The 16565-nt window shown below is 43.0% G+C and overlaps 3 protein-coding genes and 1 non-coding gene across 8 annotated transcripts; all 4 read left to right on the top strand.

Annotated features, from left to right (window-relative positions):
* The first annotated feature begins 1873 nt into the window (after window positions 1–1873).
* LOC123723669 (synaptosomal-associated protein 25) lies at window positions 1874–9336 on the top strand. The gene is made up of 8 exons (XM_045724398.2): window positions 1874–2073; window positions 2858–3037; window positions 3873–3914; window positions 4155–4203; window positions 6638–6749; window positions 7048–7185; window positions 8142–8286; window positions 8382–9336. The coding sequence occupies exons 2-8, from the start codon at window positions 2954–2956 to the stop codon at window positions 8445–8447; spliced, it is 636 nt and encodes a 211-aa protein (XP_045580354.1). The 5' UTR covers window positions 1874–2073; window positions 2858–2953; the 3' UTR covers window positions 8448–9336.
* Window positions 9337–9401: 65 nt separating this feature from the next.
* On the top strand, window positions 9402–9474 carry trnar-ucg (transfer RNA arginine (anticodon UCG)). The gene has a single exon. It is a non-coding gene; the product is annotated as a tRNA-Arg (tRNA).
* A 30-nt stretch (window positions 9475–9504) lies between these two features.
* LOC100194580 (zgc:113149-like) lies at window positions 9505–13522 on the top strand. Of its 5 annotated transcripts, XM_045723241.2 has the most exons (6): window positions 9505–9974; window positions 10310–10438; window positions 10934–11147; window positions 11331–11825; window positions 11947–12000; window positions 12092–13522. In XM_045723241.2, the coding sequence occupies exons 3-6, from the start codon at window positions 11009–11011 to the stop codon at window positions 12565–12567; spliced, it is 1164 nt and encodes a 387-aa protein (XP_045579197.2). In that variant the 5' UTR covers window positions 9505–9974; window positions 10310–10438; window positions 10934–11008; the 3' UTR covers window positions 12568–13522.
* A 204-nt stretch (window positions 13523–13726) lies between these two features.
* LOC106612530 (ras-related protein Rab-1A-like) lies at window positions 13727–16212 on the top strand. The gene is made up of 6 exons (XM_045724399.2): window positions 13727–13813; window positions 14269–14341; window positions 14621–14716; window positions 14832–14927; window positions 15043–15174; window positions 15361–16212. Exons 1-6 carry the CDS (start codon window positions 13800–13802, stop codon window positions 15583–15585), a joined length of 636 nt encoding a protein of 211 aa, XP_045580355.1. The 5' UTR covers window positions 13727–13799; the 3' UTR covers window positions 15586–16212.
* Window positions 16213–16565: the final 353 nt, after the last annotated feature.

The following is a 16565-nucleotide window of genomic DNA, read 5'->3' on the forward strand; positions in this document are numbered from 1 at the left end:
GGCATGCTGTCAATTAACTTCTGGGCCACATCCTGACTGATGGCAGCCCATTCTTGCATAATCAATGCTTGGAGTTTGTCAGAATTTGTGGGTTTTTCTTTGTCCACCCGCCTCTTAAGGATTGACCACAAGTACTCAATGGGATTGTTCGTCACCAAACTGTTCCTGGATGGTTGGGAGAAGTTGCTCTCGGAGGATGTGTTGGTACCATTCTTTATTCATGGCTGTGTTCTTAGGCAAAATTGTGAGTGAGCCCACTCCCTTGGCTGAGAAGCAACCCCACACATGAATGGTCTCAGGATGCTTTACTGTTGGCATGACACAGGACTGATGGTAGCGCTCACCTTGTCTTCTCCGGACAAGCTTTTTTCCGGATGCCCCCAACAATCGGAAAGGGGATTCGTCAGAGAAAATTACTTTACCCCAGTCCTCAGCAGTCCAATCCATGTACCTTTTGCAGAATATCAGTCTGTCCCCTACGTTCAGTAGGGCTACACAGCACAGTACCAAAAACAAAATCCCACAAACTAAAGGTTGAAAAAAGGCTGCCTAAGTATGATCCCCAATCAGAGACAATGATAGACTATTTGCCTATGATTGGGAACCATACCTGGGCCAACAAAGAAATAGAAAAACTAGAATGCCCACCCAAATCACACCCTGACCTAACCAAATAGAGAAATGAAAAGGCTCTCTAAGGTCAGGGCGTGACACTCAGTTTATAGAGCATGGCTAGGAGTCTCCTTTGGTGTTGGTTACAGGCGAATGGTGGGTGGGGATGGTGGGTGGTATGACAACTTGCACTTCATCAAGCAACTGTGCACTCATGGAAGATAATAATACACGCTACACTGGTCAATTATGAACATTTGAACATCTTGGCCATGTTCTGTTATAATCTCCACCCGGCACAGCCAGAAGAGGACTAGCCACCCCTCATAGCCTGGTTCCTCTCTAGGTTTCTTCCTAGGTTTTGGCCTTTCTAGGGAGTTTTTCCTAGCCACCGTGCTTCTAAACCTGCATTACTTGCTGTTTGGGGTTTTAGGCTGGGTTTCTGTACAGTACTTTGAGATATCAGCTGATGTAAGAAGGGCTATATAAATACATTTGATTTGATACACTACCAATGAATCAGCTTTTTAAAAGGCATCAAAAGCGTGCCCTCCCCATGGTACCAATTTCCCCATGGCTAAGCTATGAATCAGTGTGCTTGTCTCATTTCAATCCTTCTCTTTTATTCATTCGTTGAAAGTGTAATGAGGACACGCTAACTTTACACATTGTGCTGTTGTCTGTCCCAAGAATGTTTGTACCATGGTCTTTACCGCTACCATGTTGTGCTGCTGCCATGTTGTGTTGCTACCATGTTGTTGTCATGTTTTGCTGCCATGCTATGTTGTTGTCTTAGGTCTCTCTTTATGTAGTGTTGTGGTGGCTCTCTTGTTGTGATGTGTGTTTTGTCATATATTTCAATTTTTAATCCCAGCCCCCGTCCCGCAGGAGGCTTTTTGCCCTTTGGTAAGCCATCATTGTAAATAAGAATTTGATCTTAACTGACTTGCCTAGTTAAATAAAGGTTAAATAAAAAAATAACTACCTCTGCTTGTCATATAACTGTGCTGCTTGCGACTGTGACTTTTTTCTTTTATATTCGTTAATTTCTTCTATTTAAGCATACAAAAACAGGCACGTTACACACAATACTTCACAGCTTATTTAATAGAGTAAGTTCTGTGTCTGAAAAATAGGCAACCCTGTTATGTCTCCTTCATGAGTTGTGGAAATGGCTGTCATTACCATCAATGACGTGATGCGTAGGTGGTGCAGTAGGAGTGCAACAGGAAGCCTTTGGTTAAGATGTTGCTCTCATTCTCATCTGTCTATCTGGTACAGCAGATACCGTTCTCATTGAATCATGGCAGGAGACGGGGACTCTGCATTGAGATAAAAGAGCTCTGGTTTTTCTTTGGCAATTAAGTTCTCAAAGTCTCATTCCAGGTGTGACTCCCCAGAAAACCAGCTTTTCCTGTGGGTCTCCTTATACTACAACTTCTAGCCGTCATCATATATACAGTACGTGTTGCAATCTTTGCAGCCCTTCATTCCCAGACAAAACATACTGTTGTTACTTCTGGTTGTCTCTTTTCTTTCCTTCGGTCTTTCTTCCTCCCCCACCTCTCTCACTCTTTTTCTCCCTCCATTTCTTTCTCTCCCTCTCCACTTGCCTTTCAGCGTGTTGCCTGGGTGAGGCAGGTGGTGATTAATGATAATTATAAGGATGCTGCTCCATGGCGCACTGTCAACTCCCTCACAACAGAATGGAAGGAGTGTAGGTGGGATGCATGTAGGTGTGAGGGTCTGAGGAACAAGAGAGGTTTTGTGAAATGAGCAGTAATTATGTTAAGCAATGAATGGAATATGATCTGAAAGGATAGGCAGTAGAGGCACAGAGTCGAGTGGGGATGAGAGGGGTGAGGAGAAAACAAGCAGGGTAGAAAATTCACTAATCAAACTGACATGCCAGGTGAAAATGTTCAGGTTTTCAGAACTATGGGTCTCCAATTGCGCACGACAGAAAGACTGTGTAGCCACAGAGTTGAACCAACAGGCCATGTTGAAATCATGATTGATCCCATCTGTCCTTAATAGTATTGTTCCATGTCCTCAAGCTCACTCAAAGAGCAATGGGTAATTTAGAGGGCAAATTTCATTCAGTTAATGGCATTCCCTTCCTGAGTCAATGTTAAACCACATCACTGGGTGTAAGGTTACCATGTCAGAATTTCTGGATGATACTGCCTAGATTTTCTATTTACTGCACTCTGTACTGTTGCACTGTTTTCATTGTCTTAACCAGGACTGTTGTCAAAGCCACCTGATGCACTAGCCTTGCGTCTTGGGAAAGAGGCTACTGAGCAAACCAGACTGTGCTGTCCTCCCGCGGCTGCTGTAGATGTCAGGAAGGATGGCTGCCGACACACCCGTGAGGACAGAGCATGAGGAGCTGCAGAGGAGGGCCAACCAGGTGACAGATGAGGTAATGTCACATATTGTCTAAAGAGCACAAACTTATTTAACTTTGAAATATCAACAACAGAAGATTCAGTTGAACTTTTAAGATCAATACACAATGTCCCCATAGCCGTTGGCTGTTGACCATTGGCCCCCACAATAAAGGGTAAATCATGCCAGGAGCTATAGAAAAGGTTACATGCCATACCCGGGCATTGTTTTGAGTTGGAACATTCAGAGATTACACAGTGACATCACCCTAAGCCTCTCTCCCAGAGGGTTTCCCCTTGGGTAAAGGTTACTTACTGCACATCACAGCCATTTCCCAGTCCCATTACCTCAGCATCAGGAAATACCTTGGAGAAAGTCCCCAGCTATCTATACAAACACATTCTTGGCACACAGACCACTGAAATGAGTCTGTTTGTTTTATAGCCTAAGCCTTGTTGTGTGGAAATATAACAGGTCATTAGATCAGTACAGGATGTTTCAATCTCCATAGCAGTTCTATGAAAAACAGGGGAAGGGGCAGAAGTCAATGAGATGATGTCACAGTGTGTCTTCTAAGATTGATTATAGATGGAAATACTTTCACTGAGAGAATAGTGTTGTAATTTGTTTACTGTTCCATATTTGGGCAATACAAATACTGGTGTAGCTATAAAGACAGAGCCCTAAGACAGTGCAACATGTATAGTATTAAAGATGACTCGCACTGAGTGACCTTGATTAGTGCCTTTCATCTGTGGAAGTGGACAGTTTTTCAGCCTCGCCCTCAGGATTTGAAATGTTTTTAGTCCTGTATCTAAGGTAACTAAATCCTCGAATGGTGTCCTGTCTCTCTGTCCCTCATCATCCAGTCCCTGGAGAGTACCCGTCGTATGATGCAGCTAGTAGAGGAGGTATGTGAGTCTCTGCACCTGTCACTCACTCTGCCTCTGTTGACCAAGCCCTAATAATGACACGTCGTCGTCGTCGTCATTATAATCACATCATCTCTGGTTGATTTTTTTTTTTGGGGGGGGCTGCCTATTGATAATGAACTACATTTTAACTGAAGAGTCTTCATTTGATTAAGTTGAAATGCAAAATCATGAACAGCAACATTATGGTGAATCTAATGCCATTTCTGATCTCAACAGAGCAAAGATTCAGGAATCCGGGCCCTGGTCATGCTGGACGAACAAGGAGGTAATGGAATGGATGTTATTTAATCGTTTTCTCTCATTGGAAGATGTGGACATAACATCAATGTCAATCGTACAACCTTCGATGGTCCTTGTTCTTGTATATTTATCCATAAGTGAGTGCTCGTGTTTTTGTCAGTATACTAGATGTGTGTAAGCTATGTGTGTGTGTTTGCTTTTGTGTGCATGTACTGTATGTGTGTGTTCCCTCCTGTGTCTCTCCTATCCACCCTGCCCATGCTCCCCACCTTCCCCATATGGGCAGAGCAACTGGACCGCATCGATGAGGGGATGGATCAAATCAACAAGGATATGAAAGAGGCTGAGAAAAACCTAACTGACATGGCCAAATGTTGTGGCCTGTGCGTCTGGCCCTGCATCAAGTAGGTCTGGCCTGCTCTGAGGACATCTGTCATCTGTGTGTCACCTGAGTGCCCGCCAGGCCAACTGGCAACTAGACCGTCTGTCTGTCCATCCATCCTCTGCTCCAGGTCATGATTTATTTTGTTTTGTGTTTTGCTCCATTGTGAGATTGGGTGACTAGAAGTCTGCACCAACGTTAACCACAGGAAAATGATGGTCATGTCCCAAAATATGTGTGTTTTACAAACGGTACATCTTCTACCCACACAATACCAGGCATTTTATGGACTTGTGCGGACCATTATTAAATAATTTGTGTCCTGTTCTCAGTTTTGGAGTTTGCACCATATTTGCGCAATTGCATTATACACTGCTCAAAAAAATAAAGGGAACACTTAAACAACACAATGTAACTCCAAGTCAATCACACTTCTGTGAAATCAAACTGTCCACTTAGGAAGCAACACTGATTGACAATAAATTTCACATGCTGTTGTGCAAATGGAATAGACAACAGGTGGAAATTATAGGCAATTAGCAAGACACCCCCAATAAAGGAGTGGTTCTGCAGGTGGGGACCACAAACCACTTCTCAGTTCCTATGCTTCCTGGCTGATGTTTTGGTCACTTTTGAATGCTGGCGGTGCTTTCACTCTAGTGGTAGCATGAGACGGAGTCTACAACCCACACAAGTGGCTCAGGTAGTGCAGCTCATCCAGGATGGCACATCAATGCAAGCTGTGGCAAGAAGGTTTGCTGTGTCTGTCAGCGTAGTGTCCAGAGCATGGAGGCGCTACCAGGAGACAGGCCAGTACATCAGGAGACGTGGAGGAGGCCGTAGGAGGGCAACAACCCAGCAGCAGGACCGCTACCTCCGCCTTTGTGCAAGGAGGAGCACTGCCAGAGCCCTGCACAATGACCACCAGCAGGCCACAAATATGCATGTGTCTGCTCAAACGGTCAAAAACAGACTCCATGAGGGTGGTATGATGGCCCGACGTCCACAGGTGGGGGTTGTGCTTACAGCCCAACACCGTGCAGGACGTTTGGCATTTGCCAGAGAACACCAAGATTGGGAAATTCGCCACTGGCGCCCTGTGCTCTTCACAGATGAAAGCAGGTTCACACTGAGCATGTGACAGACGTGACAGAGTCTAGAGACGCCGTGGAGAACATTCTGCTGCCTGCAACATCCTCCAGCATGACCGGTTTGGCGGTGGGTCAGTCATGGTGTGGGGTGGCATTTCTTTGGGGGGCCGCACAGCCCTCGATGTGCTCGCCAGAGGTAGCCTGACTGCCATTAGGTACCGAGATGAGATCCTCAGACCCCTTGTGAGACCATATGCTGGTGCGGTTGGCCCTGGGTTCCTCCTAATGCAAGACAATTATAGACCTCATGTGGCTGGAGTGTGTCAGCAGTTCCTGCAAGAGGAAGGCATTGATGCTATGGACTGGCCCGCCCGTTCCCCAGACCTGAATCCAATTGAGTACATCTGGGATATCATGTCTCGCTCCATCCACCAACGCCACGTTGCACCACAGACTGTCCAGGAGTTGGCGGATGCTTTAGTCCAGGTCTGGGAGGAGATCCCTCAGGAGACCATCCGCCACCTCATCAGGAGCATGCCCAGGCGTTGTAGGGAGGTCATACAGGCACGTGGAGGTCACACACACTACTGAGCCTCATTTTGACTTGTTTTAAGGACATTACATCAAAGTTGGATCAGCCTGTAGTGTGGTTTTCCACTTTAATTTTGAGTGTGACTCCAAATCCAGACCTCCATGGGTTGATAAATTGGATTTCCATTGATTATTTTTGTGTGATTTTGTTGTCAGCACATTCAACTATGTAAAGAAAAAAGTATTTAATAAGATTATTTCATTCATTCAGATCTAGGATGTGTTATTTTAGTGTTCCCTTTATTTTTTTGAGCAGTATATTTGACCGCCGGCTTTTGTCAGTTGGGGGCTTTGGTGATAGAACAGTTTTGTGTAATATTACGTTCTCCCTCATTCTCCCCACTTTCCTCCACCTCTCCCATTCCTACCCTTCCCTCACGTTTTGCATTGTCCAGAGCAACTGGAACGGATTGAGGAGGGCCTGGACCAGATCAACTCGGATATGAAGGAGGCTGAGAAGAACCTCACAGACCTGGGCCAATGCTGCGGTCTGTGTTCCTGTGATAAGTAGGTGGTGGGAGGGGTCATGAGCGTCAGGAGCAGATTGGGAATACATTGTTCCTTCCTCAAGTATTAATGCGCATGTTGGTGTGCCAGTCTTTACACTTTGTTTGCCAGTTGCCACGCATCAGACTCCTACTCGCTTTCCTTCCTTCACATGCCAGGGCTTAGATCAGGAATTTTGTTTATTTCATGCAGGTGACCCTTTGTTGTACTCTGAGTTAAAACAATGTACTGTGATATGAAGCTCTGTGTGTATGGCTGTGTGATGTGCTCTATCCTGTCTGACTCTGCCTCTGCATAGGCTGAAGGACTTTGAGGAGAGTGGGGCCTATAAGAAGGTGTGGGGGAACAACCAGGATGGGGTGGTGTCTGGCCAGCCGTCCTCACGCGTCATGGATGAGAGAGAGCAGATGATCATGAGCGGAGGCTACATATGCAAGTAATAATGGTCAAAGGCATGACAAACCCAATAGCAAGGCAACCAATCCCAACCAATGGAATATACTCAAAGACGTGCACGTGCCATCACAATTCCCAAGAGAACGACAGCTTATTATTGTTGTACACACACAGTATATATCACACCATTATGGATATGGGCTAATAATTCCTGGGTTTCTTTGCATAGAAAAGTCTTGGGCGGGCTGCCTAAGCCTTTTTTTGGGACGCTAATTCCAAACAGTGTAAAGACAAAAACAATGAATTCAGGAGTATTGATTTTGTTGTAATGTTTGAGCATAAGAACACAAAAATGTGCTTTAAATCTGCTAAATTTCTCTCAGCTCCATGGAAAAATGTGTATAATTGCTGGAAAGTGGCTTTAAAAACCCAAAATCCTTTCCGCCACCAAGATAGCCTAATAACAATTCTTGACCAGGGCCTTGACCGATAGGCTGACCAAAGCTACTTTTTGATGCAGAAAAAACTCTGAACTGTCTGCCTGCAGTCTGCACATATTTTTTTGGTTGACAAATATTTTCTGATGAATCTGGCCATTGCATTGATTTGAGATAATCCAGCTATGCCCAAAACAGGTTTGAATCCCTACAACTACTACTTTCTCATTTACTGTATAGCTTCAATGACTATGTACATAACAGAGGCTGTGTCGTGGCAGCCAGGGGATATTTACTCTTGTTTATAACACATTGACATGTAGAACCAGTCACCGGTCATGTTCTGCAGGAGTACCTGGCCAAACAGAGGACATTTATAAAAACCCAGCGCACCTCCCTGGATGCAGGGAGAATACTCCTTGCAAAAACAACAATGTACCGTAAACTTCTGTTAAATGTACAAACTGACGACTGCAAATTATACTTTCTGTTGATGTGTTTTCTCTTTATAAATATCTGTCTGTCTGTCTGTCTGTCTGTCTGTCTGTCTGTCTATCAGGGTGACAAATGATGCACGCGAAGATGAGATGGAGGAGAATCTGGGACATGTAGGCAGCATCATAGGCAACCTGAAGAGCATGGCACTGGACATGGGCAATGAGATCGACACGCAGAATGTCCAGATTGACCGCATTCAGGGCAAGGTCAGTCCTATAGTACCTGCCATGCAGCCATTTATTCAATAACAATAGATGATCAATTCTGTATTGAACATTAATCTAATGTGTTGTTTCTACAGGCCATTCACAATGTATACCGCATTGATGCTGCCAATCAGAAAGCTAACAATCTAATGAAAAGATAAAGAGGAAGATTGTCCTTCTCTGCTGTGTGATCTTATCTACTCCCTGTCTGTCTTTCTGTGCCAATATGCATCCAGTGACCATCCACCCACATAGAAAACCTGCCAAATGATTGTGTATGCCGTATCATAAAGCCGGAGCAGCAGGGTACACATCATTATTCATACCTGGCTCTAGATTTATCCTAGCCTGTTTTCCAGTCTGTGCCACATGACAAAGAAGAGTACAAGGAGTGGAATGCTACCGAGACTTGTACCCAGATAGCCTGGAGACCACACTGCTGCCATCTGTTGGCTAGATTGTTTTCTAAAAACTAGATGCACATCCTCTCTTCTCTTTCACCATCCTCCCTTATCCTTCCTCCGTCGATGCAGAATGGAGCACCAGTGGAATTGGGTTGCTATGCCTATTGTCAACAGGAAGACTAAAGTAAATAGGAAGGAATCAATATTCTGTGTCTGCTTTGCTTTTAACACTTGAATGAAGTTTGCCTGTCAATGATGACTATAGTTTTTAAAAGGCACTTTATAGCTCAGTTTTCATTTTTATTTAACTCAACAGTTGCATGATGGTCAACACATTCTCCCATGTAGGCTGTGTTGAGATTGTGAACTGGACTTAACATCTACATGTGTCTAGCAATTGATATGTTTTAGTTTTGGTTAGACTATATTAGCGCTTCAAAATAGCTGATGTCGAACTTGGTTTCCATCACACAATTTCCTAATTGTCATAACATCAAGTAGACTCACATCCCCTTCCCCCTATTACATTCCTCTGACGTTGTGGTGTTCAACTATATAATTCATACAATTTTGTATACAAGATAAATATGGACTTATATTGTAATTCTGTATATAAAATATTAAAATGCATAATTATTTATGTTAACGCATGTATGTTTTTGTTACATAGCTAGCTACGGTTAATTTGAGAGTAAAGAAACGGAGGTCATAGACCGCGTGGCCTAATGGATAAGGCGTCTGACTTCGAATCAGAAGATTGAGGGTTCGAGTCCCTTCGTGGTCGGTTAATTTCGCAGGTCTTACTTATTGAAACAGGTTCCCACTGTGATTACATAGTTAACGTGTCATGTTTCTTGTAGCCAAGAAAATGTAGCATCTCTGACATGTAACGCATAGTTTGTTTTAGATTGACTAGTGTACGATTTACGCTCCTGTACGCTATTTTCTTATAATTAAGTAGCCTACTATTTAAATCCTTCGTGTGTTTTAGTAGCAACATGACTTGGTTGAGAAATGTCCCCACAGGTTGTGTACTCGTTCAACCAATGTACGTTATTCTGTAACAATAGTAGCAGTGATTGATCCACGTTGAACTGTAACGTGGCCATTCCTGGCATCGTACCAAATTCCTATTCTGGTAAGATTTCGTACATGTTGCGCTCGTGGCCGCCGTGGGTCATGGAAAAAGCGCGATCAGAGTCTGCGCAACTCAGCGTTCTTCTCGTCTGTGCGAAGTTTATGAAGCGACACTGCAAGAGAAAAGAAAAACATTCGTCAATATTGGTAATGCCTACTATATCCAATGTAACACAACTTCACATTTGTTATTGTTAATTGCTAAGCTAGTTAAAGTGTTTGTTTATATATATATATATATATATATATATATATATAAACAATCTGCAAACAAACGCGGACGACCTAGCTAGCCATCCAACCAGCTAACGTTAGCTAGCTAGCGACCGACATTAGCCAACGTTCCTTCAAAATGTTAGCTACTATAGTTAGGCAGAATGCATAGAACGCTCGCAATTGTCTTATCAGTTTATCTCTAACACATTGGTAAAAATCTGCGTTCGTTTTCTAATTTGTATTTTGTCCCCTTCGTTGCATGGCAGGATGCACGTTTACCGTGGTTGAAAACACTGGCCTTCGACGTTGTTCCGCAAAATAGCTACTGTAGTTGGTTAGGAGGGGGCTCAACAAAGAACCAGGAAGCATAATGCTCATTGGCCTAGCAAGAGAGTGTGAGATTGAAGCTACTAATTATACAAATGGTTAATTTAAAGACAAATACCCACATTTAATTCCCATGCAGAGTTGTATTTTTATTTTTTACAATGAACTGTTGTCAGGTATTCTCGTCAATAGTAAATCATGGTGTCCTCACTACATTTTTTTTTATATAAAGTGATTGATCCATAACAGAAGTATTGTTTTAGGCACACTTAGGGATGGATCCCTGGAATACCCATTGATTACTGCATATTATTTTCCCACAGAATAAAATCTCCCCCAAAACATTCTATATGCCATTTAGCAGATGCTTTTATCCATAGAAACTTAGTCATGTGTGCATACATTTTACAAAGGCATGGCCCTGGGAGTCAAACCCACAACCCTGGCGTTGCAAGCACCTTGCTCTACCAACTGAGCTACACAGTCTCTTATAACCATAATGTCTTTACACAGGGATTCCTATCAGTGGAGTGCACTGAGGTTTACATTTTGTTCTCCTGCAGGCTGGCAGTGCCAGGGTGCCCTCACAGGTATAGGTGGCTATCTCTTGGGTGTGTAAACAGGCCTAGGGGTGCAACATGAATTTCAAATTCACCTATAGCGAAATAGAGGAACTTGGGGGCAACTTGCCCATGAAGAAAAGGAAGTCACGCTTCACCTTCGATGAAGTCCATCTGCTGCTGTCTGAGGTCAAAAGAAACAGGCACATCCTCGTAAGTAAGTACCTCCACTCAGTGTGTACTGTGTGCACAAATTACATGGATTTGATCATTTACGAAGTTTATGCATGGTATTATGTGAGGCCTTTGGTCATGATCAGCATGAAGCACTCAATAGACATATGTTCACTTTGCATTTGTTTGTCTCTTTTATTCTCTGCTTGCCTTTTATTCCTTGGAGTGCAATTATCTGCATTTGTCACCGCCACAGGCAAGTTCAACCAAGGCGCCTCGTCAGACCTGAGGAAGCGAACATGGGCGGACATTGCGATTTGCATCAACAAAATCAGCGAGTGCCAAAGGGAGGTCATGGAGATCGTCAAGAAGTGGGCGGACCTAAAGTGCGACGCCAAGCGCAGGATGGTGGCCATGCGAGGGCCTAATGGTGTCCGTATCTCCCAGAACATGTCGCCGGTGGAGAAAATGGTCCACGAAATACTAGCCACGTCCCCTCCGAACAAGGCCACCATGGGCAGTATGAATCATGAACCTGAGGAGAATGACTTTGGTGACATGTCAGAGATGTTGACTCGCTCCTCTGGCACTTCTAATGGTATGGCTGGCCTTCATCATATGGGTATGCCTGGCACCAGCCCCCATGCCATGGGCTCGTCTATGTCACCTTTCTCAACTCAAGATAAAGATATTGGCATGTTTTCTCGGATTCCATTTGGCCGTGAGTCTTTCCTGTATTCAGAACAACATTTCTCCTCTTCTCTTCGCACTCAACACAATATGTTGTATTGATTTTTATCATCTCCCTTGTCATATTTTTTATTTATTTTTTGTCCTTTTAGGGGATCCTTCTCAGTCGTCTCATGATTTTTCATTCATGACACCAGTCGATGAAGGTAAAACTCTTTTCTCTCTCGCTTTATTGTTGGTAAATGTGTTTGCACCCATGTTTCTGTGTGTATCACATTGTTTGTGTATTACCCATAGACAACAGTCTGGGATTTGAGGACCTAGAAGAGGAGCCGCGGCACATGGGCTCCTTCCGCCCCCCTGCTGAGCCTCGTCGCACCTACTCCAGATTCGCCACCTCTTCCACCGCTGTGTCTTCCTCCATGGCTACTTCCTCGTCCTCCCTCCCAGCTCCCTCTTCCTTTCTCCCTGCTCCTCCCTCCTCTTCTACCTCTCCAGGGTCAGTCATGGGGCAGCGCGCAATCCGGAAGCAGCTAGCCCACAGTGCTTCCCTCAGTCTCAAGGAGCAGCAGGCCACTACTGCCCTGCTAGGGGCCGTGTCGGGGTCTCTGGGGGCCCTGGCCCAGTCTGTGCAGCAGCTGGTGGAGTCGCAGCAGGAGTTTGTACGCGACTCCCTGGAGATGCAGCGAGAGACTGTGAGCGTCCTGCGAGACTTCTCTACCAATGCCCTGGCTCTCCTGCGGGACAAGGTCAACGGCCACCCGCCTTCTTAACTCCCAGTTCACCTACAGAACCCAACACAACATACACACGGACCCAACCTGTGAAGTGCTTGCCCGTGGACTGAGATCATGTCATTAATACTGTTTGCGGATTCACCTTGAGAATGAGTATGCTGCCACTAGTATAGAGTACTGAATAGCAGGAAGCCAAAATAAAATTATGAATATCTTTATATACTGGAGATGAGCTTTCTAACTAGTGACTGTTTTGTGATACTTTTGATGATAAAGAGCAATGCATCCACGTGTCATGGTTCCAGAACTATGGTAAATACAATTTTTTTCCCCTGAATGGAACAAGAGTGGACATTGCAAGGATGTCTGTCAAAGAAAAACTTGTGCAATACTCTAAAAAATATTTTCAAGGGTAAGCGAACTGTTTATCTGAGCCGGTTTTGTTTTACATGGCCTCATTTGTATGTTTCCTCTAACAAGTATGCAAAGACTGGTCATCCACACACTTCAAGCATAACCAGCCACATTTCTAGATTAATTTGGGTCAAATCGATTAGATTACAAAAAAAAGCAGCATATGTGGAAAGTATGAATGAGTTTTCGTCTGCCAACCTCTCATATTACTATCCGAAGGTTAGGTGGTTTGGTTTTTAAACTGGTAATAAATCCCACTACAACTACGAGACGACTAAATAGAAACTGGCCATATTTGTAGCATTTGCACTTCAATTTAATGTATTTTCATTTTATATTGAGTTTAAATTATATTGAGTGTCCAACTTTTTAGGAACGTTTTGAGAATGTTTTAGATATATTTTGTCAATGCTGAATAAATGTTTTTATGAAAAACTAACCTTTTCACTGAACTTCAATTAACTTTTGTTCTTCCAGACTGAATGATTTTTTAAAACATTCTCTAGACAACTGTACTGTAACATGTAATATGTGACTCCTTCAACCAAATCTTGAGAATAAAACAACCTGTTTTGAACTTATTTGTTCCTGGAGGCAGTGAATGAATGTATGGGTTGTGATCAGTCAGTTCCCAAGCTAAACCAGGCTACAGCTTTAAGACTCAGTAAATGACAGCATTGAAACATGATCTTAGGTTTTAATAAATGATAGGACTCTCGGCTCATCATACAAGGTGCTGTCTGAAGAACGTCAACACAACGCATCTGTGAAAGGCCCAAGATAACACAGGCATTCTGTTCACAGTTGTATTTCTTTTCTTTTACATTCTGCCCTCTGGATCCAGCTATCTGGCCATGATTCCTGAATAGTAAGTAGTGATGAGTTGTGAGTGACAATGGTGTTGTAGTATTATTTGTACGGTTGTCGAAGCATGATGTGACATGTTCAAGTAGGCTATTGTCTTGGATAACATTGTAGCTACATTTAAAGGCCCCTTTAGGTTTGTGGGACAATAAAAGCTCTCTGAATTTGGGACACTTTTTCCCACTTAGGGCAATGGATGTGGTGCAATGGGAGTCAACCCAAACAAATGTTTTATTTTGTTGCTTTGGAAAAGCACAAAGAAACTCTTCGGCCCTCGATAACTTGGCCGAACCAACCAATACTAAAAAGATGGGAGGCCGGCAGCTGTGTGTGTGTGTGTGTTTCTGCAGAGCGTGTATGTAATAACAATAGTGCATCTTCCATTTATCAATGGTGTGTTTCTTAATCCTACTTGATGATATATAATCAACCTAAATAATAATGTAATGTATTCCTCAGCGACTACCTGTTCAAACTTCTTCTTATTGGAGACTCTGGTGTCGGCAAGTCTTGCCTGCTCTTGCGGTTTGCGGTAGGCAAAGCTTTTCACTACACTCGCAATAACATCTGCCAAACGTGTATGTGACCAATAATAATTGTATTTGATTGTGTTAAAACAGAATACACACAATCCTTTGTGTTGTCCCATATGTCAAGGAGTCTAGAGTAAACAGAAAACGAAGGCCATTTCCTTTGTGGAAAGGACACTGCAAAACGTCATCCAACCCAGTAATTAATCACTTTTGAAAGGTTTGTTCAGCCATTCTCCCATTGTAAATAATAACACTGCTCAGTTGTCTCTACACCTCAGGATGACACCTACACAGAGAGCTACATCAGCACAATTGGGGTCGACTTTAAGATCAGAACCATTGAAATGGATGGGAAGACTGTCAAACTACAAATTGTAAGTACATGTTTATAAGACAAACTGTATAGCTCTGTAAAATGTATAGTTGTACATTTTGGTAATGGGGATGTGGTAAGGCTTGTTTGTAATTTCTGTTTGATCTCTCTGCTAGTGGGACACAGCCGGACAAGAGAGGTTCCGGACCATCACATCCAGCTACTACAGAGGAGCACATGGGATCATCATTGTGTATGATGTCACTGATCAGGTAATGCAGTGTATTTGAACTCCCCCTCTCTATGGGTTGGATTGACCATATTGCATCAAAATATACTGGAGTTAGAGATAAAACTATATGTACGAGATTTCAACTATTTTGCCAGGAGTCCTTTAACAACGTGAAGCAGTGGTTGGAGGAGATTGACCGCTATGCGTGTGAAAATGTCTCCAAATTGCTTGTGGGAAACAAGTGTGACTTGGTCTCTAAAAAGGTAGTGGACTCTGCCACTGGTCAAGTAAGTGTCTGTTCTCACTCATAAAATGCTTGTGCCACCAATACACAATCGATTCTTCATTAACTACAAATCACTGTTAATGATAGATAGACATGCTAATCACACGTTATTGTGCTTTTGTTCTGGTGTGTCGTGATAAATGTCATACAATTCTGCTCTCTCTCTTTCTTGGTACAATTGCTTCAGAAATTTGCTTCATCCCTAAAGATTCCATTCCTGGAGACCAGTGCGAAGAATGCTGATAATGTAGAGAAATCATTTTTAACCATGGCCTCTGAAATACAGAAGCGTGTTGGAAGTGATGGTGTTCAAAGTGAGGCTGCTAAAGTGGGTAACAAGATAAACAGTGCACCACTTTGGCCCGGGGGGAAAGACGAGGCTGCTACAGAGGAAGGGAATTCTTGTTGCTAGTGCCATACACAAACTACAGCATATGAGAATCAATGAGTTTGGACACTATATGCATTTCCTTTTGTTTTGTTCAGAGATGGTAATTGATCCTTGTGTGAACAGCTATGCAATAGTTATGCGGTAGCCTGTTCCAACAGTGCAGAGAATGTGACCTGCTGAAAGGCACCCTTTGAATTAGTCTGGGTACCAGTCTATGTAACATTCCACTCCTTGTGTTATTTTCCAAAGAGTGTTGGCAAGGAGTGGAATGTAATAGCTGAACAGCGACAGCAACCATGCTATCTTTGAATGGCCTGGGTATCGGACATGTGGCAAAAAAACAACAGTTGATTTACCCATGTGGGGATCCAGGATAGGTGAATGTTTGCTTGATGTTTTGAAATTGTAAGGTGAATTTAGGGTGTAATTTTATCTGTAACATTTGTGAAGAACTGATTGTTTTGGTTACCATCGGTGGTCAAGAAGTTTTTTTTTCTTATGTTAAACACTTTTGGATTAATGTTTGTTGTTTAAGGATGACAGTAAATTATATATTTGTGTCTTAATTTGTTTTCCTGATTGCTTTTATGCATAATGCACTGTTGTTCCATAATGAATGCACTGTTGTTGCATGAAACTTGAAACTTGTTAATGTATATGAACAATTTGATCAACTGAACACTTAATAAAATAATATGATGAGTAATGTGTAGTGTCCACAAATAGAGTGGTGCACAGGTACAACTGTGGCAGGTCACTCTGGTACCGTCGGTGCAACCGTAGAAATAGAATAATTCTCGTCCTGCGGGTGCAACACACACAATTTGAAGCAGATGCTGTGTGTTGTTATGGCTACCCTCTAGTGGTCATTAATATTAGATATAGAAAAGCAAAATAACCAACATGAAAGGATGAAATTATGATAATGATTGTTGCTATGCTCTATGAAAATCATAATTTATTACATCATAGGGGCCTAAAAGTTTAACATTTGAAAGACA

Source organism: Salmo salar, chromosome 09 (assembly GCF_965601325.2).
Source record: "Salmo salar chromosome 09, fSalSal1, whole genome shotgun sequence".
Taxonomy (NCBI): Eukaryota; Metazoa; Chordata; class Actinopteri; order Salmoniformes; family Salmonidae; genus Salmo; species Salmo salar.